This window comes from Micrasema longulum, unplaced genomic scaffold, assembly GCF_059751315.1.
Source record: "Micrasema longulum isolate JH-2025_06_02 unplaced genomic scaffold, ASM5975131v1 h1tg000383l, whole genome shotgun sequence".
NCBI lineage: Eukaryota > Metazoa > Arthropoda > Insecta > Trichoptera > Brachycentridae > Micrasema > Micrasema longulum.
The window spans coordinates 1,017,364-1,042,881 of NW_028277584.1; the positions used below are offsets into that span (position 1 = coordinate 1,017,364).

Below are 25,518 nucleotides of genomic sequence, written 5' to 3' on the forward strand. Positions count from 1 at the left end.
TGCAGTTTTATTTCAATTGAGTTTATTTTATCAATCATCATAAAACTAGTCAAAAATCAGATATAGTTATAGAGTGGTATTATTCATCATGACTGACATTCGAAAATTTATTTCGTCAATCAGTTGTCAGTGGAGACTTTTTATCTTTAGAATTAATATATATTTTTAAATAGAGTGAAACTGAATATTAAAAAATATTCTTATCTTTGTATTATTTTAGGTCACTACTTTGGTGTGGATGAATTGGCACAACCGGTGAAGAAATTTGAACCTTTAGAAAAGTTTATAAATGACGCTCACTGTCTGACTCTGAGCATAACGAACAGCAATAATTCGCTGGAATATTACTCGGAGGTTGGGTGAATTCACGTTATCGTGTTACATTAACCGTATTTGCTTTTAACCTTGTGATTATTAAAATCTAATTTAGTCTTGATCATATCTAATAAACTAATTTTGACACTCGTTTTTCGTGTAATTTTAATTGTTTTTTTTAGATTGTGAAAGGTGCAAGTGGATGTCTTTATTTCCATAAAATAACTCCAGTGGCCTTAGAGTCTGATAATGCACTGCAACATGTCTGTATCACGGCTTTTACAAACAACCCAGTGGAATCTCTATATCTCTCTTTACATCATATTTATGGACCTCTGTTGCAACTGGTAATATGAACAAATTTACTTGTTTTTATTCAATCACCATAAATATTTTTATGAATCGTGGAATATTTATCTGTTCTCTACGTGAATTTTTTTTCTGTATTTGATACTTGTCTTACCATGTCATATAGAATTACTTAAAAAAGCTCTTATTAGAAAAATATATGCATCATTTTGACAAAGCAAAAAACGAAAAACAAATGAACAAGTAATATTTATGAATGTTCATTTTTCACACTCACCCATACCTAAATTAATTAATTCTATAATAGGAGTCTAAACAGAAAAGCAGCTAGGCGTCTTAGTCTCACTGGTTGTGGTGATGCATTATTTCTGAAATTTGCCAAACCAGTCTATGATTCTCTAATAAATTATCTTAAGAGTCCCGATCAGAACTAGCTCCCTCGGTATATTTGAAAATCATAATGTAAAATCTATAAAACAACTTTATGTTAAAGCTCTGTTACTATACGCACGTAAAAATTATTCTCTACCTTCCGTTACAAATACAAGAGTTACTAGATACTCCACCCTGATGCTGCAAAAAAATAAAAGAATAAATACAACCTTTGGTCAAAGAGGATTGGCCCACTACTCGGTTAAAGTGTACAATCTACTTCCATTATCCATAAGGACAATTAGTAAGTTCTCACAATATAAAATTGCTATTAAGAAATGGATAGTTGAGGTGGGTTGCCAAATAGGTAAAATTTGTGTAATGTTTATGAAATTTGTTCTATTGGTCTGTATAAATTGGTTGTGTTTTTTACTGTCTATTATGTTAATGATAATTAGGTTAATTGGATTAATTACGTTTTTTTTGTTGTATTATTATGTTAACTTTGTTAAATAGCTAATCTTAGGCACGTTTCACATTTTGTAGAATGTTTCCCTCGGCACGGGACACCCCAGTGAGGGAACATTATTCTGTATAAAAAAAGAATACAAACAATGTAAAAGTATAAATAAATAAATAATGGTTCTTGATTTTCAAAATGCATTTCAGCAGTTTCTTCTGTAGTATTTCTCTCTGGCTGGTGACAGGCCTTCATTGTGTCTTCCATTCCAAAGGGAGGTGAATAATTCTGAGATAGCTATTGAATCCCTTCTTGTACTCTTGTATAATAATTGGTGCTTCTCTTGGAGCTAAGCATCATAAAGAAAAAGTGGTTTTTCTCCCCTCCGAGAATCCCTGAGTCCGAGTCCCTGAGTCCGAGAGTCCCTGACATAGGCATAGTCCGAATTTGCTTCGATTAGTTCTACCACGTGCACATGGGATTCATAATAATTTGCACATGACTTAAATGACCTGACTCTACCAATTTTTACCTTGAGTTATCATTTTTTAAATAGGATAATTCGATGTCTTTGGACCCAAAGATTCAGGAAATGTTGTCTCAGCTAGAAGCAGCGCTAAGGTCAGCTGCCTATGGAAAAGATGGTGCCCCAAGTTTGATGGGTAATTAAGCAGTTCTATTTTATTCTTATTACTCAACCTCATAATAAAATTATTTTTTTTACAATTTATGCGAGATAAATATTTTTTATAATTTTTTTATAATAAAAAGAAAGTGTTTTGCCTTCCTATGATTAACCCAAATATTTCAATTTTGAGGGCCATTTTAGATGAGTTGTAAATACCCCCCTATTGGAAAATGGAAACCAAGTTGTGGTACAGAAGGGGTTCAGACCTCGGATTTGTATTCCGTGAATTTGTGACGTTACAATATTATACACATAACATAATATTTCTTCCGTGTAGTGTACGAATATTAATTTTTGATTTCTTCAGTCCAAAAACAATGCAGTAATAATGTCTCATTATAATTTTGATTTGTTTTGCTATTGCCTAATTTTTAAAGATATATTGTAAATTAAATAACACATTACTGATTTTCAGTTGTGTTAACTGTGGATGATGAACTGGAATATTGGAAAACAATTTCTTCAGATAGCAAAACACGCAAACAAACAGACATGTCCCAGTCATTTATCTCCATTCTACATCCCCTGGCTGAAGAAATAAGGTATGTATTATTTATTTTGTTCCCTCAGAATTCCAAACTCTCCTTGGTACCATTCAATAACCCTGTCTAAGAAATAATTCTCTTGCATATATAAGTTACGAATTGGTCACTGTAGCGTGAATAACTATCTATTCAAAATCAATGTGGTGGAAAATCCATAATGTGAATGCTGTCTGGATCTCAAGACTCCAGACCACATATTTTTTAGTTACTGAATAATAGATTAATATAGTCTGTACTCCTCCCTGAAAAAATATCCCCATCCAAAAATCATCAGGCCTCTCTATTCTTGATCCCGAAATTATCCATGACAGGCAGGAGTCAATTTTTAGTTCTTTGGTTTCTTTCATTTCTACATAATCAATTTACCTTCTTCTCTGTACGTATATGATATTTTTCCCTTAATGACATAAATAGTATTTTTTAGGTTGCCTATATACGAGGTGTGCTCAGAAAATAACGGGAATTTTTCAATTTTGCGGGTTTGGAGAGTCCGATTGTTAAATAGTTTTTTTTACGTTGATATACATGCCCCTGAAGTATGCTAATTTTTTTGGCTGTATTCATGGTTTACTTTGTCTGTGGCAGCCGCAACAGAAGTTCAGTTCAATACCTATTATATTTTTATAATTTTCACAATGGGTAGCTTAATATGAATTCTTTTAATTTTATTTATTGAAATAATAAACAGGCAAAAACAGATACTAAATAGATTTTTTTTAATTAATGATAATTTCCTGTTATTTTTGTTTATATTATAAATGCGCTTATAAATTTTTATTTATTATTAGTTTTCTAGATTTTGTTAATTTTTGTTTATAAATTTTAATGAAAGATATTAATCTTCTAAAACTTGACCACATAACCGAATACCGCACGCAACTACACTGGCTCAGTATCAGGCATAGAAAAAATATTCAGATTTTATCACTTCTTTGCAATATTTTGAATAATCCCACTTCACTTGTTTATCTGAGAGGGCTCTTCCAACCTCTATCACAACATGGACTATCTCTTCACTCTAATAACGAGAGAACCCTTTTTATACCTCTTCACCGCTTTAATTTTCTTGCTTCCTCTTTCACAGTAGTAGCTGCTCGAATGTGGAATAATCTACCCACTAATGTTAGAGACGCCCTTATATTTAAATCAAGATTAAAATGTCACTATCTAAATGTTTGAGTTGCTCCTTTCTCTTTCTTCTTTCCTTCCTATGATCCCTCTCCTCTCCTCCTTCATATTATAGTGTAATTTTTGTTTTAAATTTTTGTATAAAATTAAAAGATTCTGCATAATAACCTGGAATATGTCTATATACTTGTAATTTTCTCAATCTGAACGGTTTGGGTGGGTAGGAAGAAATTGCGTTAAAGCAATATGCCCGTCCTTATATGTATATAACTTGTAAATGTATATAAAGTGTTAAATAAATAAAGTTATTAGATGCAATGTGTACTAGCTACATATTACGGGGAAGGAAGAGTTAAACCTAAATATCTCTAAACTTTTGCTTTTACTTATTATTCAGATGTTTGTTTTGTGCAAGTTATATAAAAAATATGTAAAATGGAGTTTATGAAAAATTATAAACTTTATCTATATTCTATATGAATATAAAATATAAACTATTAGAGTGGAGAATATTCTACATAGTAGAAAATACTATACAGAATATTAAAATGCTTTTTATTGTAAATAAAGTTACAGGTTTCATGAATTAAAATTAGGTTATTACAAAATTTAAATAATGTATTGCTTTATATTACAGGTCATTGGAAATAAATTCTATTTCAGAAATACAGGAGTCGTTAGAAAGTTCTGGAGGCCTTCTAGATGATCTATGGAGACATTCAACTTATATCTATCCCCAGAAAAGAATGATACATCTCATGGATGTTATAGGTATAAAAACTGTTTTATTTTATTTTTATTTATTTTATTTTTCCAAATTACATATTGTTTTATCATTTTTTCATTATGTTATGTAGGAAATGCCTGTGTGGTAAAACTCCAAGATATCCTGAGTTCTGTGAATGTATGGGGCCAGGATGTTAGTGTCCTGACCCTATTTCAAGACTGCGCATCAGTGGCGACTTGCTGGCTCTCTGCATGCTACTCCTTAACACAAAAATATTGGCCCCACCATTCTCTGCATGCTTGGGAAGGCCAACCTCATGTTCCACACTACTTGAAAACATTTCAAGAGAGACTCAAACACGTAAAACATACTGAATTAAATATAAATATATTTCTTTAATTTTGCCCATTATTTTGAAAGTGGTATAAATCAATTTGGACCTTTGCATTTCAGTATTTAATATACACAAAAGCTGAACTGGCCAAACTTAGATGAGATATGAGGGTTTGAAGATTTCACTTTGCTTAAGCAAAAGTTTTTCAAAATACTGGGTTTTTTAAAAATGTTCTTTTATTTTTATGCGTTAATGTTTTAATTTAAACTTACTTCCCTTTTACACTTTCAAGCTCATGATATTTGTGATTGCTATGCATTTAAACCTAAAAAATGAGAAATTTGCTCTTTAGTTAAAAAATCGTAAAAATGCAATGTTTTTCTACGTCTAGTAAGTAAAATAGCAATTTAGAGAATTCCATAAATGACTAGCATAATTACATTACTCTTACGCATTGAGACTCAACGTTTTTTGAAGGAACAGCAAAACTTTTTGGAAAACCTGCTTTTAAATATTATTTTATATTAACTTTCAACAAACTGATATAGATATTCTAATGTTGTAGGTTACTGATGTACGTTCTATACATTTGCAACTTACGAAGCTTTTGTCTGCTTCAGAACAAGAGGAATTAAAAACATCTCAAATGTTTCTACCATTTGAAGGTGAGTTTTCATTGATTGTGTATATACATAGATAATGTCATCCATTTTAGAGCATGTTTGATTTTTTAAACAAAAATAAAAGACGATTGATACTTAAATCCATAAATTAGTGGCATATGGGTGACACATGTAAAATTATAAGGCATAATTATTTTTTTTTATATTTGTACCTGCTAGTTATATACTGTTGGAAAATGTGATTTTCATAGGTCTCAATTTATGGCAATGTACTCCAAGCAGTAATTCCAACTGGATCAAGGCCAAGTCGCAGTTTGAAAGACTTCTAAAACCGGCTGAAGATAGAATAGCTGCAAAGTTGCGTCCAAGATTGATTGGTTCCTCAACAAAACAGGTACGTTTGGAAATTAATAATAAATATCTTACTCATGCTTGGGCAAATTCAAGTAATTTATGTATTAATGAGGAAACAAACATGAAACTAAGTGTTCATTTTTAATATTGAAATTTATTAGTGTTCTTTTATTTAATGTTACCAAAAAGTTTTTTTTATCAGTGTTATTTCAATGCATTAATATTTTGTTTAATACTTTTTTATCCCTGCTTTAATTTTACCCTGTGACATCATCATGCATCACCTTTTCTATCCAGTTCTAGATCTGTGTTTTTTTTTCAACTGACAATAATTATGATTGGGCCAACTAATTTGTTAAAGTTGACAACATAAATTTTGCAAACTTTAAAACAATTTTAATTATTTTTTTCCTACATTCTAGAGTTTTGCCTAACCATTAAATGTTCGGGTTATTATTTCTTCCAACCTATTTTTATAATACTGTATAAAGCGCTTCACCTTATCATTTATTTACTGCCTTATAGGTGAAAAATTATAATTCTTCCTTTCTCGCCGATGGCGCCACAGCTTGTATCGAGCTTTGACCTCCTGCAAATTTCGCCTCCAACTCCGTCTATCCTCAGCCGCTGTCTTCCGATTCGCCACCTGGATAAGTTGCGCTGCATCCTTTCTCACTTCACCCTCCTATCTCAACCTGAGTCTTCCTACTGATCTCCTTCCACTTTGGTGTCTACTCATTAGTCTTTTAAGGATGTGTGAATTAGGCATTCCCAGTATGTATTCTCCCCATCTTAATCTAAGCAGTTTCATATGACCTCTAGTAGGGGGTTGAGCGAGGTTGGAGTTCAGCGAGTTGAGCTAATAACCTCCTCCTCTAGAAAACCTATAATGAAACATGACGAGGAAGTTCAGTAATACTGGAAATTTTATATAAAAAATGTTTTCTTACACTTGGTAAAAATTACAGCATTAAATTGTGCAGCGCAGTTTTCCAAAAATGTATGAAAAAATAATAAAAATATGTTTTTATAAAAACTACTTTAAAACGTCATGGGTTCTGGTCAACGTCCGTTTAGAATAGCCACACTTATGTGTTGCGATAGATCTCTGGTTTCCGGGAATCCATGATCAGCATGTTATACATATGCAGGAGACTGCGACAAGGCATTAAATAGATAGTATTTTTATGCATTGATTATAATTTCAGATGCTTCATGAATTCGGAAGATATTCTGCCCTTATTGAGCGCCCCACAGTCCATGCCGCTCTTCAAAAAGAATGTGAAGTGTTTCGTAATGCCTTAGGAGGGTTGTTAAAGGGTATAGAAAGTCAAATTACCGAAGAAAAAAGATTTGTGGAAGAAGAATTTACAATTCCAGACATGTCGCCTCTCGTGCAACAGTTGCAGTGGACCAAGAACATGTTGAATAAGGTGAATCGAGTATGCCTTTAAATGTTAACAGATACCGCAATTTATTGCAACAGCGAGGGAAAACATTTTTGAGAAGGAAATATGGAACTCTAAGCATCTACAGGGCTTATGAACCGTCATTGGCTGGTTTAAGTGGTCTCTTCACACATTCTGCTTGTTTTATTGTATTGCGTAGTACTATAATTAGAGGTACATGTGAAATAGAGGATATCGTGCAATGGAGAATATGCAGACGAAGATATTGAAGGGACCGTGTGGGCAGGATGAGCAATGACAGACTTGTATACGCTGCAGTCAATGAAATCCCATCTGGACAATGTCTGCCTGGAAGACCACTCAAGAGATGGAGAAACAGTTGGAGCTCATCATCTCACGAGAACAACTAGTTTTCTGTCACACAGATCTTAGGATCACTTAAGAGATAAAGAAGAAGAAGAAAAAATGTGACAGCCCTGTAAATCCCTAGATTTCTATATTCCCTTCTCAAGAACGAAATTTTTCAAAAACAGATGTTATTTAAAAAAAAAATTTTTCATTATTCTATTTTGTTATTTTCTTTGACGGGCATCTGAATCATAAGACTACTATTATCTTGGCCTCAAATTACACTATGATGCGATTGATTGAAAATTACTATACCAATGCAATGCAAAGAATTCTTGAGATAAATTTAGTTTGATGCTTATGTTTTATAACCAACAGGTATCGGAGATTGATAACATAACAGAAAACCTTCTTAATAACCTAGATGAAAACACCGGGTTGAAGGATTTGGTGCTATCAGTACAAAAAGATTTATCCACTTCTCAGACACAGCTTTATGAAGATTGGACTAGAGAGCTTCAGGTAACAAAAATGACTTCATAAAAATATTTTCTAATAATTTGTAAATATTTTTTTCTGTGTCTGACCAGTTGTAGAATACAGTTCTGTTTGTGAAACCAGAATCCTGAATGAGTGCTTTAGACTCGATGGCTATTTTCTGATGAAAATTCGGTAATGGTTGGCGTAATGAAGTAATTAAGTCGTAGATTTGGTTTCTGGCTAGGTGAATGAGAAATTATGGTTTCAAACTGTGCATGAAGCGTAAAACTGATCACCTTTCTTTCCATCTAAAAAAAAAAGATCCTGATAAGCTGCAATTGGAGTGCCAGTGTAGTTCCCTATGCACCACTGGATGTGGCTGAGGAAATTATTATAATGAAATAATGGATTTTATTTTAGACACATGTAATGTACAGGGTGCTTTTTATGTTTCAGGTCGACGTTTTTTTTTAAATATCTTTAATGAAACATAATTTCATAGTTTAAATATCATTGATTGATTTAATAGTTTTTAATAATTTGTTTGAAATATGATGTCAATTGATGTAAATTGCCTTCTCTTTTATGTTTGTGGGTGGTCAAATCAGAGGATGGTGGAAGTCAGTTGATATCATCACCTTTTGACATTATTTGGCCGAGAAAAGTTCCTCTGAAAATTTGCATCGTTGCATGAGCTGTGTCGTCATGAGCATCGTTGCATGAGAGTTTTTTTTTATTTTTTCATATGGGAGTTGCTTTATTATTTACCTTGCTTATAATATACAAGGTTTATATTTCAAAAAGTGGATTTTTCTGCTATTAAATATCTTAAAATTTATCTAAACTATTGGGATCAGGAGGGATATATTAATGTGGGCTAATCAGGAACTTCTCAGCATTTGCTCACGTGGAGAGGAAACCACTTAAAACTCTTCAGGAGAAGCCGGCCTGTTGGCAGTAGTCAACAGGCCTTCCGTTCCACTAGAGGAGTGTTCGGCATTTTGTTCCCTACTTTGGTTTATTTTACCAATTTCCTGCGCTATATTTATCATGTATGATACTACCTCTCGTGTGAGTTCTTTATTACCTATCACCGATGGGATGTCGCATAGATCTTCACCCAGGCCTCTGCATCGCGCCTCCAGCTGTTGTCTTTGAAAGCTGAAAAAGGGGCAATGCATCAACAGGTTGCATGAGAGTTAGATGCTCCGACATATGAGCCGACAAATGATTACCAAACCAAAATGACAGCCAGATAACATCGGCCTGGAACACACCCTGTCCATACATTTATTTCCTGTTTTGCACTGTTAATTCACAATATCGCCGCTTAACTAGATATTATGTGCCTGTTCTAAGGCCAGAAATTACTAAATTTTATGCATTTATTAAGAAAAGATGAGTGATCCTTAAATTTGGAATAACCAGTAACCGGTTTCATCGCTTTTCTGACATTGGCCGTAGAATGTTACGGAAATAATGAAGCCGGCTTCAAGCTGTCGTTGAAGTGATGAAATCGGTAGCTAGTTATTACAAATTCATGGATTTTAGTATCAGTCATCTTACCAAGAATTTTAATTTTTAAATATGGATGAACTTATTTACAAAATAAATTAAGTTAATTCTGGGTAACGAGAAGTAAATCATATATTTCTTCCAAGTCATGAACAGCAATCTATTTGGTAAAATTGATGTTGATATTTTTGTCGAGTTATGTTATTTTTTGGTGCAATAACGCTTTTTTTTCTACTTGCGAAGCTGGTCTTGTTCAATATCGCTTTTCGCTTTGTGTGTATAATATTCAAACTTCATTTATATATTTCAGGTTGAATTGAACAATAAGTCGCTTATTTTGTCCCCGGACTCTCCAGTAGTAGTTTTCTCAGCAGAGAACAATTTAATGCACGTGACATTTAACCCCCGCTTGGTATCTCTAGAGAGGGATGTTCGTCACATGACAGCTCTGGGATTTGCAGTACCCACGGCAGTGAAGGAAGCGGTCAACCATGCGGCTCAGTTTATGGAACATGCTAGATCTTTGCAGGAGGTACGTAAATGTTAATAAATTATGTTTAACTGCTTCAGAAGAACCAGACACTTGCTTACAATGGATGGGAGAATAATATGCTCGTGTTAATTCACAAATGTCCATATTCTTGTCCCTTTTTAGTAAGTGATGGAGCACTAGATTCCAATAGATCCGGCATTACAATTACCCACATACAGCGACTTGCAAATCATTCCAGTAAAGATTTAGATCTGTTTTATACTCAGAGTAATTCCCGACCTGCTTATAGTGATGCCATTTTGCTCTATTGCATAGAACAAAAGCGTTGCAAATTTTTAGTTAAACAACAGACGTGTAATGGACTTCTCGAACTGAGTACCTATAGCCCATTATTTTGCTGCAAACTGTAGATGACTTTGTGATTGATAATCCTTGAATGGTTTTTGTCTGTATGAGTGGCTCTATAAGCAGTAGAGCATCATTACTCTTGAGGTTTTATGTATTCTAAAAAACTTGAATGAATAATTTGGTATTTGTACATTCATTATTTTATTATTTGTGTATAGATTGTATCCATGCAAAACCCGTATAGGCATTCATATAAAAATAGATTCTAATAAATTTATGCATATTATTTTCATATTGCAAAAGCTTTTATTGTTAGTTCTTATTTTTAAAGGATTCTTTCATTTACATCTAGGTTGCGAATTTTCACAACACTCAAGCAGAGCGTATGATTTTATCCCAGCGACCCATGATGCTGCAGGGCGCTGTGAAGCTCGCAGGACTCGTCAAAGAACAGTCCGCTGTACCATGGAAAGATATATCAACCGTCTCTAAATATGTTGATAAACTTAAAGAAGCTGTATCGAATCTTGTTTCTCAGGTACTTACAAATCTTTTAATGAACACATCAAAGTCGAATAGAGCGCTTAAATGGCTTAATTGTATTCTAGTAGTTTATATCTATTTTCTTGAGACTAAAGTACATAATTATTTAATTTTTAATATGTTTTTGCTTAACAGGAGATTTTTCTGTGTATATTTACTGTTAGTTTATACTGAAAACATTTCTTTACCAATGTGGATTTCAAAAGATGAAGTTTAATGCCTGTTAATTAGGAAGTTCAGTGCTATTGGAAATTTGATATAAAAAATGTTTTTTTCATGTGGTAAAAATTAGAGCATTTAATTGTAGGGCAAAGTTTTTCATAAATGTATGAAAAAAAAAAAAAAAAATTGAACTACATTGCGTTCATGCGACCACGTGTTTACAATAATCAATCCATGTATATGTTGCGGCAACCAGCAAAAGATTTCTGGTTTCTGGGGTAGCCATGTTTTTCAACGATTATTTTTTTATTATGGAAATCATGCATCTTTTTTACAAATACAAGGTACAAGAGAACAATTAAAAAAAGTAAGACCAATTACAGATTTTACATTAATTTATTATGAATACAGAAGGAGAGGGGAAAAAAAATTGAATACAAAAGGAAAAAGAAATATTATAAAAATTAAATAAATAAAAAGTAAATAAAATGGAGAATTCATTGTATAGTTCCAACTCTAATTTCCTCCCCTCTCTCTCTGCTTCCACTAACATTTATTTTTCTTAGTAACAACTCACAACCAACAGTAATTAATTAGATGCAAGTAGTAGGTGTTCATAATATGTATAAGTTGAAACTAAAAGTAAAGATTTAAGCAGGAGATAAATTTTAAATGTCTTTAACAGATCTGATGAAAATATAGTATTTACAGTGTAATATGTAGATGTCACCAAAACTGTCATTATAGGTGGTCTGTATTCTTCGATGAGTGCTATTTTTCATATAATTAATCAGTGAGCTCGGAATGTCGAAGAGTACAGAATGACGAGTTCTACGGACAGGGACTCGATATGAAATAATTCTAACAATTTCTGGGCTGTCAATTAGGTAATTAACAATGTTCTAGAGAAAGCTTATAGCTTTAGCGGGTACAAATAATTTGTCCGGGGTTCACAACTTTTAAATGTCAGAAATACTCGCCGACCTGAACTCGTGATGTTGCGACTTGTAATTTCGAAGTTTTCGAGGGGATTTCAAAATTTACAAAACTTTACAAGAATCACAGCCATGATAATAATACAATACCAACATAAATACAAAATTCAGTTTGATAGTCTATTGATAAATAATTCCCTTTCCCACTATCTGAAAGTAGGAAAATGTGGAATAATTTACTTCATTATTAAAATAACCACATTATTTGTATTTTCTTTTTCTTGCAGAATACATATTTAACAGAACAACACATTGCTATGAGGAATATTGTTATGGAATTGATGGATACTGAACTTCTTCAGAAACAAGGAGATTGGAAAAAGGGAGTAAGACAAATGAGAGATATTTTAGACCAGGTAATGTTTCCAATATTAACTTTGTAATCTGATGAATGAATCTATGTCTGCAAGACGAAGTTGGTAAATTACAATCTGAAGTATTAAATAATGTTTATTTTGAAATGTTTTTTTAGATTGAGGCAAAAGGTTTTACTAACAATAAAGTGTGGAAAACGCACTGGGATATACAACTTTACAAAGCCCTTGAGCATCAGTATCGTAGTACATTGATAAATCCCCTTCCGCATTTGGCTGTCATCAGAGCTGAACTAATTTTTAGGTACACAATGTAATATGTACTTCTGGTCCTTATGTAAAAACAAAGAAAAGCAACTAAAAGTTCAATATTAATTCATAGTGTTTATTGTTTTCATTTGACAGGCAGCAAGAAGTTCGCTTGCAACCACCATTGGAAGAGTTGAGAGCGAGTTGCCATGCCCAGTTGAAGAAATTAATTGCCTTACCTCGTCACTTTATAGGCCTTCTGTCCACAATTTCAGAAAATGATTCTGTTTTTGTATCCATAGTTCCAAGGTTAATTGCCAATTACATGTGATATTATTTAAGTAATTTTTCTTATTACTGCAAAAATAATTTAACACATTAAATCTTTAAATACATTTTTTAAGTATTAATATGCCCACTCAGGCCATGACTATGTGGGAGTTTTTAGTTTATAAAATATGTTTATGAATATGCCATGCGTTTTAATGCTCAATAACTCTATTTTAATGTGTTAGCGATAAAAAGTTTTATAATAAAATATTCCAGTGTGCCTACTGACACGGCCTCGTGGTGTAGTGGTCAGCACATATGCCTACCATGCAAGAGGTCTCGGTTTCGATTCCCGACATGGTTGACATCAAATATTTATTTAAAAAATGTGTTTTTACAATAGAACATTTCATAGTCCCTGGACTGGTACCTGAAACATAAGACTGATCATCTTACCTTCATGTAAAAAATAAAAATATCAAGCTACACTGCGATTGGTGTACCAATGCAGTGCCCTATTCACCATTAGGTGCGGAAAGGGAACTGACATAAACGAAATTTGTTTGTTTACTTGATTCACTGACTTTAAAATGTATCTCAATATTAATAAATTACAACAGGGATGGAGAATACCTTAAATAAAGGAATATGGAAGTCTAGGCATTTACAGGGCTTATGACCTGTCATTGACTGGTTTAAGTGGCCACTTTACACACTGTGTAACATTCACCATTTTGCCTATGTTTGAACATCCATATTTCTTCAATTCTTCCATTTGTTGATTTTAGTGAAGTTAAAGAGCTGAAACCTTTATTGTTGTAAAGAGATTCATCTGACTGAATTATTTTACACACTAGGCAACGCCTGAAAACAATTTTTCAATTTTTAAACTTCTTCTTGGACCAGGTGGTTTCATTACAATATTTGAGTTTGTCCAAATGTTCGTAGACAAAAGACTGGATTTCACCCCCTTGGGAGTCATTAAGATTAATAAATTACAATAGGGATGGAGAATACCTTAAATAAGGGACGATGGATGTCAGTGAATCTCTTCACAACAATAAAGGTTTCAGCTCTTTAACTTCACTAAAATCAAAAAATGGAAGAATTGAAGAAATATGGATGTTCAAACATAGGCAAAATGGTGAATGTTACACAGTGTGTAAAGTGGCCACTTAAACCAGCTAATGACAGGTCAAAAGCCCTGTAAATACCTAGACTTCCATATTCTCTTATTTAAGGTATTCTCCATCCCTGTTGTAATTGATTAATCTTAATGACTCCCGAGGGGGTGAAATCCAGTCTTTTGTCTACAAACATTTGGACAAACTCAAATATTGTATCTCAATGTGTTTAATAATGTAAACAAAAGAAAATGAATAAATTAACACATATATGTGTATATTATCTAGGAACAGCTGGCTGATTGGTGGTGCTCTGCAAGAAGTGGAGAAAACACTACAGAAGGTGCAGGATGTGACCAAAAGGTGGAGCCATTGGGGTGCTCTGGGGGCTGCTGGGGATCTGGACAGCTTGTGTGAGCTTCACCTGCAGCAGCCACAGGACTGGGATCGGAACTTCAAGGAGTGCAAGGCCCTCGGACAGGCTATAGCCAAACTGCCCATGTAACAAATATATTTTCTTGATTCCTGCTTAGTTTTGTCTATTTTTAGTACATAGCAGCAAAATGGAATGTTGTAAAGTAAAGTTTAACATTTAAAATAGTTATTATTTGTGTTTTGAAAAATAAGGGGCAGTGCTATATAAGCTCCTCACTGTGACCTTTGTAGATCTATTGTGATGGGTCCCCATAAATTAGTCTCCCCCTCCAAGCCTAGGTCTTTTAAAAAGCCTGGCTACTGAGTGGAGGGCCAGTGTTCTTATATTGCTAAATCTCTTCTTCCAAGCCCAGGTCCTCGAAGCATCGAGTTATTAGGTAGGGAGCGAGCGCTCTGACATTCTCAGGTTTAACCAGTGGTCCCCCGAGGATGCGGCTTCTTTTGTGATGTAAAGCATTACATTCACGTAGAATGTGTGTTCGTGTTTCATAATCTTCACTACAGAACCTACATCTAGATGTTTCAGAAAGATTAATTCTAGCGAGGTGTTCATTTAATCTGCAGTGCCCTGTAATGGCACTAGTGATAACTATCATTTGCTTTCGGCAAAGTTTCATTAGGTCAAAGGCAAACCTATGCGAGCTTTAGTAGTTCCTTTGCATTTTTAAATTGTTAATAATACCTCAAATTCTATGGAATCGATGAACCTTAAATTAAAACTGTCATTATATGTATGATATGTGTGCCCTACTTTAAGATTTAAATTAAATTAAATTAAATTATAAACGATTAGGATTCTTTGAAAATGATTTCAAACTTTGAAATGTGTGTTTCGAATCATCTTTTCATACTCTAATGAAAAACTGTGCTGTGAGAGTTTGAGATTTTGTACACCTTATTTTGACAAAATATTTCATAGAATATTTCGAAGTAATTTTAGCCCCTTTTAAAATATTTTTTAGGGAAGAAGAGCGCATAGATTGGATCTGGATTAGCAGCGCATCACTCAGAAGTGAGTTTGAAGCTCACAACCGTCGGTATTGGGTTGCCTTAACGACTTCCCTACAAGCCAGTGTACAGAGAGACACCACTGTTTTAGAGGAATATATTTTCTCTGCCCAAAATACACTAGGCCAAAGTGTTCCCAAAAATGCTAAAGAACTAGCTTCAGCTAATGAGGAATTTCGCTTTCTAAAAGAAAAAGAAACACAGGTAAGTTCTTTACGAAATCTTGTTATTGTTATGGGTTGTGTTTTAAAAGACATCAAATGAATTGTTGTCTTTATTATAGATGGCTGAACTTCTTGATGGTTTGCGTAAAAAACAAAGTATGGTTCGTGCTTGGGGAGGTGAAAGAATTCGATCCTTGGATCATCTAGCTAAACAGTGGGAAAATTTAACATCAGTTATGCAGAATCATGAACAATTGATTATACATCAGGTACGTAGTTAAATTGTACTCTTTATCTCAATATTTATGAAACATATTTTATATCATAACTCTTTTACACATTTTTCTTTTTCAGGCGCAGTCAGTTAAATCTAGTCTCTTGAGCGAGTGGTCCAATCTATATTCTTCACTGGAGGTCTGGTTCTCAAGATGGATGCAAAATAAACCAAAAGCTGATCAGCTAAATAACGCCACTCTTGTGGAGCTGCAGGAGAAATATCAAATCGTCACTGAAGCTCTTGAAAATTGGAATAATTTCAAGGAAAACAAAGAAAATATGATGCAAGTTCAATTAGGCTTTTATTGTATACAATATTTTTTTATAGCTGTATGTACTTAGTTTCAAATGTTTATTTTTTAGAATCGAGTGTCGTAAGTTTGACTTTGAATTGGAAGAAAAACCTCTTTGGAAAGAAGTAGAGGTAAACATTCACAAGGAAGTTACCTTTTGGGAGCCTTTTAGTCTCTACAATGATGGTGATTTTTAAAAATATTTTGTATTTCATAGGTTATAAAATATTACATCATTTTATATTACATCACCTTTTTTCAGCCTATAAATCCATCGGTTCCCAGGAGTGGGTAATATTCCAAAAGAAACTACACATTTTGGAGGAATTTTCTAATGAATGGAGTAAAAAATTAGAACCTCTTACAGCCATCACGTTGTTTATAAAGAAAGAAATCAACCAGTTCAAGGTACTCATATAATTTTTTCGTGATCACGACTTATGTCTAGTTAATCAACAGCAGGATAAAAATTATTGTTTATATTTTTGCAGGATATTATTCCATCTCTGAAACATCTACGAGGAAATGATTTTACTGAAAACCATTGGAGAGAAATTTATTCTTTACTCGGAATACCAACTAAGCCACCCGGTGAACTCCTGCTAAGCGATCTACTGAATGTAGCTAATTGTATTAAAATTAATTCAAAATCTTTGCAGGTATGTAATTCAGCACTGTTTTTCTAATTTGCTGAGTTTTAAGTCTCCACCAACAGGGAATCAGAGGTCAAATACCTACTCTAAATGCGCCGTATTCTTTCCAAATCTACACAAAATATTTTTTTATTTGTTGACCCTTTATAGGACACATACTTTGTGTTGATTAACGTCTTTTTAACTTAATATAATACATTCTTTTTTTAAGATAATAAACCTATTGCTTATGAAAAAGCTGAGTGAAAAACTGATTTACCAGTGTATGTTACCACAATATTTTTGTGACATAAGACTTATTATTAATACAGAATATTAGAAATGAAAAACCTCAATGAGGAAGTTTGGTGGTTTTTTTATTTTGTATTATTTGTTAATAAAGTAACTATTAAACTAAGCCAAAAAAAACTGTCTTCCATCAGCCCATAGCCCGAATTATGTGTGGATAGCCTGAGAGAAGATCTGTGCCCCTTCTAACTGTTCCTTTGTACTGATGCACTTTATCACTGTCATCACAGTCGTTGAGGTCTTCTCCCGTTACTCAGGGTAAGGAATCGCGTTACACCCCGCAATACTTGATCCTCACCCAAACTTCGCCACGTAAACACTTCGTTCCACTGAATCGAAAGGTGCCCACCCCCGCGACGTGGACGCGCTGAATGAGAATTACTCCAGTGAGAACTGAAAAGACGACTCAGTCCTCCAGGAGCCAGGTTAATGGTCTCATTTAGGTATGTCAGGTAAATGTATGCCCAAAAACCATCGCCCGAGACCAAGGACTGGTGCTCCAATGCAGTGAAAGGGAATAACGATAATGATGAAGAAATGTAGTTCTTTTGTTTTGATTCGATTCCACGAGAAAGGAAACTAATGTTCCTCTCTAATTTCAAATTCAAATTTGCATTTTTCTTCTCTATTTTTAATCTTTTATTTATCATTCCTTAGAAAATTTGGTCATCTGCATCGCAAGAAGCGGTGGTTAGAGGAGCAGTCGCTGAGTTAGAACTATGGTTGGCCGGTGCAAGGTTTATCATTGTAAAACACATTGACAGCAAAGGACAAGAAGTTCCAATTATCAAGGATTACAAGGATATACTTAATAAGGCACGTATGATGCTAATTCTCGATTGCTTAAAAAGTGGGAACGAATGTTTGTATATGTTGTATCTTTAATCTTCACAAATTTGACCACGTAACCGAATATCGCACGCAACTACACTGGCTCTGGGTGTGAAATAGAACCAAAATCCTGAATGAGTGTTTTCGTTTGCAGCCACTATAAAGTAAAAACACACTGGAATATTTCATTGTCCCTGAAGTGTTAGATTGATCACCTTTCTTTCTATGTAACAAAATTGATTTATACACCCTGCAATCGGAGTACCGATGCATTGCCCTATGCACCACTGGGTGCGGATAGGGAAATTATGTAGCAAAAAGAAACAAATCTTCGTTCGTTGATTTCTAAGGCATGTATGAACACAAGTAAAGGGTACAGGATATAAAGGATGAATGTCAAAAAAGGAAGTTTTGAGACAGAACATTTTTAAGTTTTCAAATCTCTTGGACATTTTAACAACCTTTAAATATAAAGGAACCTGCTTAATGTAAATAGCCTATATTGTTTTATATCATCTAAAATGGTTTTCAAAAATATTTTTTTTGCTTTCTTATGATTTACCCAAATATTTCGATTTTGGGGCCATTTTCAACGAGCTCACTGTTAGATAATAGGAATCAAGTTAGGGTAGAGTAGAGTAACCTCGGACCTCTGACCCGTGAGTTCACAACACTAGCCACAGGCACAGAAAAAACAAATTCATAACAATATTTTTAGAAAAAGGCGGTTATAGAGTAAAAATAATAAAGGTCTCCAAAATTCCTTGGTCAAAAAAAACAATTTTACCAAGAATATGTGTTGGGCGTCATCAGCCATCATCAACCTCTCAGACTCTCCGCAACCAATTTCACTAAGGAAAGCTGTCAGTAACTTCTTGAACATGTGACTCTTACGACATTTCCACGGTTTTTGTCAAATCAGATCACTATTGGAATTTCGAATCTCATAATGATGAGAGCCTGATGGATGTACATCTCTGTTAGTGTGAGCGACCACCACTGCCTCGGTAAATATTGCTGTCGAAAATCAAGCACAGCAAATTCCTTGAATAAAGAATCACTCTGATATCTGTCACTCTGTTCCTTTAGGTAGAGGAATACGAGAGTCTGGCAGGATCAGCGCGAGCTGCGGGTGGAGGTTCGGACCAGTTGGCCCTCTGGGAAACACGTTTGTCTCAACTCCGTTCAGCCCTGACTTCTCTGTCACATATCCAGCGCAAGTGAGTCAATTTCTTTTACTAATTTTTATTATATTTCATTCGCATGCCAAATTTGCTATTACTATTGCTCTGTGAAAGTGTAAAAATCTGCTCACATTTTTTACTGTGGGTATCATAAATAAGGAAATATCACATACTACGAATATCAATAAAAATATATAAAATGGATTTAGAATAATTAATTGTATTTTCAAAATCAAAATGGATATTGTGGAGAAATGTTTTCGTACATAAATGTAAAAAAAAAAAAAAACAATATTTTGAGTTTGTCCAAATTTTTGTAGACAAGGACTGGATTCAACTCTCTGGGGAGCTGTTTATATCAACATATTACAACCGAGATGAAGAACATTTTAGAGAATGTAATATACAAGTCCAAGCAGCCAATGACAGGTCATAAGCCCTGTGGATGCCTGGACTTCTATATTACCTTCTCTAAAATGTTCTTCATCTCGGTTGTAATATGTTAATAAAAATACGTTGCTAGACAAAGGCAACATGTTTGACCTTGGTGGATGTGACGTCAAGATTCGTGACAATGTTCTAAACAATTTTGAATGGGCAGGAACAAATAAACATGAATCGTGACGTATTAGGGGCGCGGCCAATGGAATGACCGTTTTCGCGGGAATTCAAAATTACAAATTTTAAAATATTTTTCCTGCTTCTAATTAGCAAAAAATATTTTTTTTTACTGGACAGTATTTCATAGACCTTTATTACTTTAAAAATATAAAAAATAACGTGATATTTCCCTATTATCTATATTTTCGGTGAATGAAAAAACTAAATAACTATAAAATTGATTTATTTTAAAATATTATTGCCATGTTCAATTCTTTAGAGTTTTAAGAATTCTTCTTCTACGCCAAGTGGGCAAGCTTTTTCAGGAGACACAATTTTTTTCAGGATTTTAAAGAATGTTTTTGCTTTTTTTATGACCGATTTTTTGTATTTCTTTCTCTTGTGGCGGAATCGAACACACCCTTATAAACACTGTCAGGTTGCCAGCACTGAAGCGCTCTTCACTCAAATAACGACCTTTTTTAGATGTTTTTATCTGCGAAATCTTTTCAGAAACTGGGTGGATCTGATTTTTCCTATTTCCTCTTTTCGGAAATCGATTTTTTTAGAGGTCTTCGAAAATGAAATTAAAACCATAACTAATAATAATTTCATGCATATTTAAATCATCAACTTTGTGGTCAAACGATTTAATAAATGATTGTAAATATTTGTATATAACTACAGAGCAACTTTTCTACGTCTACATGTGCTGATAGAACACATGCTGTTATTGGCTAATACCAAAGTGAACTGATTTTAATAAAACCACTGTACGTTGGTGTTATCTTATAATAGCGTGTGTACTACCAGTACTTTGTTTTTATATTTTGTTACAACTACTATGGCAAAGGTGTATAATGGGATTTGCATGTTTGTCGAATTAGTGTTCTAAAGAGACTGGTAGGGGACCACGGGTAGGAATGAACCACTTTTTTTAATGGTTGTCCTGGGAAAAGGGAACAAGATATATCAGCAGCGTAAATTGCTTATGTTAGCGAAGTTTGTAATTGTGAAAATATTAAAACGAATTTCGTAATGCATATAAGTTCTTTATTATTTTTGTAAATATAGCAAGATATCTACTGGCTCATTCCTACCCGTGTACGGGTAGGGTTGAACCAAGTAGTCGGTAGAATATGTATGTAATACAGAACCAAGTATGTTATCACTACCCAACTTTACCGTCTTCCAGTAATGACGGATATGAAATATTAGATATTTTTCCCGGTTTTCCGATACTTTTTGTGTATTTATTCAATTCTGTGCATTTCTCATTATATTTTTGGTAGTTCTTGGATTTCCTGTTTTTCTTTTATGTTTTCGAGACAACTAAATACGCAAAAAAATAATGATATTTTTTTTTTAATTGAAGTTATTGCGAGGTAGAAATTATCATGATCACCATCATCATTTCCTCTCCGCACATAATGGCGCATAGAACACTCCATTGGTACACCAATCGCAGCGTATCTTGATCATTTTTGTAACATGAAGGTAAGACGTCAGTCTGATGCTACTGGTGCCAGTCCAGAGACTATGAAAAATTCTAGTATGAAACCATCCTTTTTAATAAATATTTCATATCAACCATGTCGGGAATCGAACCCGAGACCCCTTGCATGGTTGGCAGACGCGCTGAACATTACACGAGGCCGACAAAGAATCACCCATGGTTCAATCTTATGCAGTCGAAATCAGTTTAGTCCTCCTCAAGCACCCAAAATATTTGATGAATGGATTTTAATTTTATGTGAAATATTACCTCAAACACTTTTTTGAGAGTTGTTAATCTTTTTTCAAAATTTTTGTATAAAATTTTAAGATTCAATATGTCCATGTATTTATGATTTTCTCAAACTGAACGGTTTGGGTAGGTAGGAAGAAATTGCCTCAAGGCAATATGCCCGCCCTTATATGTTTATAAAGTGTTAAATAAATAAAATACTTCTAGATTTAACACTTTTTTAAAAACTACGTAAATTTTACTTACATCGAAAAGCGTGGACGACACTGTCAGCTCACACACCTGTGACGAAATTCGGGAGACAACTAAATGATGGACGAGCACGAGTATCCGAAACGTATTAAATCTGATTTCACACGTTTCGAATCGTATTTCACAGTCTATGGTCAATAAATCACTCCCCCCCATGGCTCATTCCTACACATGCTCCTCTAAATCGATAGACCTTTGAAAAGTCGGTAAGTGATTATATACAAATATTTACTTACATTTATTTAATCGCTTTGATCGTTGATTGTAACGGATGCCGATATGTGCCAGCTACAAACAACAATCAACATCTACAAGGCTATTTATCAAAGTTAATTACAGCCTCATCCGTATCCAACTTCAGGCAGCACTTTTTGACAAACCTAGTCGTGAACTATTAAAGTAGTCTTCTCAAGAATGTGACCGGTTTATTTTTTTTTTTTTAAATTTATGACCGCGATATATTATTTTTTTATATAAGATTGTATTGAAAATAAACATGTGCATTAAACGTATCGGTTTTAAGCTGCTAACATAATACATCATTTGAGTATTTAACAATAATACCTACCTACCAATAATACATATATATATTTTTAATTATTCTTTTTGATGAAAATAAATATTAGCGTTCTTATAATTTACGCAAATATTTTAATTTTGGTGGCCATTTTCAAAGAGCTGTTAATAACTCACTATTAGAAAATGTAAATCAAGTTGGGGTCGAGTGGGGTCCGAAACCCGGACCTCTAATCCGTGGGTCCGCTACACTAGCCACGGGACCACTACCCGATTAATTTTGAATGTATCCAAAAAGGCTGTCATTGAAGACAAAATGGGTTATCAATAAAACAATTACAAAATATCTGTGAAGACCGAAAAAGGGTTATTAATTTATTTCAGTGAAAAATTACCGAAAATCCAAAACCGTGAAAAGGCCATCAATTTACGTCACTGAAAAACTACGAAAAATCTTCATCATCGTTCCCTTTCCGCACCTAATGGTGCATAGGGCACTGTATTGGTACTCCAAATCGCAGCGTATCTTGATCATTTTTGTTACATGAAGGTAAGACGATCAGTCTTACGCTTCAGGTACCAGTCCGGGTACTATGAAATATTCTAGTGTGAAAACACCCATTTAAATAAATATTTCACATCAACCATGTCGGGAATCGAACCCGAGACCTCTTGCATGGCAGGCTCACGCGCTGACCATTACACCACGAGGCCGACAAACAAAAAATCTTTGAAAAAAAACAAACAAAAATCTTTGAAGAATTTATTTACCGTAAAGTGAAAAATTTCTAAATACGTGAACACCTTTGAAGACCGAAAAAGGGTCATTGAGTTTTTTAGTGAAAAGACACCAAAAAAAGTACATAAAGTTTTTTGGGAAGAATATTTTTTACCTGCCATACTTCATCATTATCTGTTTATTTGCTACGATATTTTCGTTTTATTGGCACGGCCAGTGGCGTCATTGATACCAAATTTCTAGTGAGCTCAGATTTTAAGGATAAGTAAAATAATATGCGTAAATGTTAAGTATGTACCTACAGTAAATAACACAGTACGGACCATGTTTGTAAGCATCTTTGAGCAGTTTTATATTGGTTGCTAGTTTTTTATCTTCACAATGTGTTGATATAATGCGAATTAAAATACATATTAGGTACTGGTGAATATCAATGATTTCTTAGTGAGGCTCAGCCTCACTTGCTTCATATGCTTCTTCGTCCCTGAGCACGGTAGCAAAAAAAAAACACTCCATTATGTGTATGTAGGTAGGTACAAACTGTATATGTTTCCCCCGTCTTGTGTTTCGGTCGCTTGAACAGTCGGAATACTCGTATTTGTGATTTTATAATATTAGACGCGAGTATTTCTGGATGAGGGGAGCTTTCCCTATAAATCTCATTTGAACTCCATCTGTAGTAGGAAATAAAACGCATACCTACAATAGTATGGATGCACGTTCAGCTGTCGACTGTTGAGTCACTCGTGAAGTTCTATGCACTCTGACTAAAGGTTCCTCAATCATTTTATGATTTATCCCCTATCAGTAAAATAAATGAAAGCTAAATATTGTTTTCAGTTAAATGATCGATATCGGTTTTGAATGCAAATAAGAACTAGAATTGCCAACGTTTTAAAAAATATATAAAAAATTCACGGCCGCAACCGTTCAAATGCCAATGAGTTTTTTTTTAGTTATTATGCTGTGTGTCGCTCGCACTCTTTTCCGACGTTTCTGATCACATTACAGCGTCCATCTTACAAATTTTGTAATATACCTATACGTATCTAAAAATAATACAAGTGACTTCTGAAAATCAACAATTTTTGTGTAGTGTCACTATTATTTTCAATGTGCGATGTGTTCCTAGCAAAATAATAAACATTGATCCAATGCCGTCTTTTTGGAGAAGTTGATTTTTTAAAATAATATAGCTAGACTGACTTTCATTATATATAAGAAAACACATGATTTTTTTTTAAATCTCAATGTTGCGCTGGTTGCGTTAATTACTTAACTTCGTTTGGTGACCATAGCAACGTGTGTTAGTTTACAGAAAAATACAGTGACCATGTCTGAAGCTAAATATTAGGAACGGGAATTGAAATATTTGATGATCTCACCAAAAAATCATTTAACTTTTTAACGTGTCTGATGGCAAAAGTTTTGAGAGACCTGGGCCCCGATTACAATTGGAAGTTGACAAAATTAAATTAACTTGCTATTAAAAAAATGATTTAGGAATCTAACTACTGTTTAAATATTTATGTTAATTTGTAGAAAGAGAAAAATAAATGTTTAAATAAATATATGTTAAATATATATATATATATATATATATATATATATATATATATATATATATATATATATATATATATATATATATATATATAGTATGGATGCACGTATATTAACGTATATATATATTTATATACGTGTGACTAGATTTTTTAATTAAATAGGTAATAATTATTTTATTTTTTTAGTTGTGAATCTCTGAGGTCTTGGTCTAAGACAGTTTGTATTATACGTAGGGCATTCAATATCAAGACATTGCAATAATAATTACAGCAAATTAAAAAAATACGGTTTTTGCGATTCGTAATTTACTGCTTTAATTTTATTTTTATTTACCTAAGTATGTTAAATACAATGTAACGCACAGTATTATAATATAGTGCAATAGATTAATATAATTTTGAAAACTCTCTAATATAACTTTGTTTTTGTATTATTTCATATTTTTTGTAAAAAGATATTGGGTCATTTAGCCATTTTGCGTTTGAGTCCCTATTGTTTTTTTTGGTTTTATTTATTTGAATTTCTTTCCATTGAATTGTATTTTTGTATTAATTTATTTTAAACTCGCTATCACTATGTACTTTAAAGTTTATAATTACCATATACGTGTATTTTTTATAACGTAAAAGCCCGCTAGGGCGTTTGAGTAAAATAAAATAAAAGGCATTTGTGCCGTGTACACTCATAAAAAACTAACCTCGACGGTCTATAAAGTAAAATCAAAATGTATGCACAAAAATTTTGTATATTTGTATGGAGATTTAATATATTTAGAAAAATATTTTTCAAAAAATTTTTTTTCATACGGAAACCTTATTTTAACCTTGTAGATTAAATTGAAGATAGATGTTAACTTCCCAA

The 25,518-nt window shown here is 33.4% G+C and overlaps 1 protein-coding gene and 1 long non-coding RNA gene across 2 annotated transcripts; both read left to right on the top strand.

Moving 5' to 3' along the window:
* Positions 1-88: 88 nt before the first annotated feature.
* On the top strand, positions 89-16,366 carry LOC148282015 (cytoplasmic dynein 2 heavy chain 1-like). The gene is made up of 20 exons (XM_088225701.1): positions 89-125; positions 221-354; positions 2,013-2,118; positions 2,560-2,686; positions 4,455-4,588; positions 4,675-4,904; positions 5,444-5,543; positions 5,753-5,895; positions 7,064-7,288; positions 7,991-8,134; positions 9,918-10,139; positions 10,801-10,986; positions 12,376-12,504; positions 12,621-12,766; positions 12,868-13,020; positions 14,394-14,606; positions 15,503-15,752; positions 15,832-15,981; positions 16,067-16,276; positions 16,352-16,366. Exons 1-20 carry the CDS (start codon positions 89-91, stop codon positions 16,364-16,366), a joined length of 3,054 nt encoding a protein of 1,017 aa, XP_088081827.1.
* Positions 16,367-16,662: 296 nt separating this feature from the next.
* On the top strand, positions 16,663-17,986 carry LOC148282016 (uncharacterized). Its single transcript, XR_015822196.1, has 3 exons — positions 16,663-16,689; positions 16,773-16,940; positions 17,880-17,986. It is a non-coding gene; the product is annotated as an uncharacterized LOC148282016 (long non-coding RNA).
* The last annotated feature ends 7,532 nt before the right edge of the window (positions 17,987-25,518 follow it).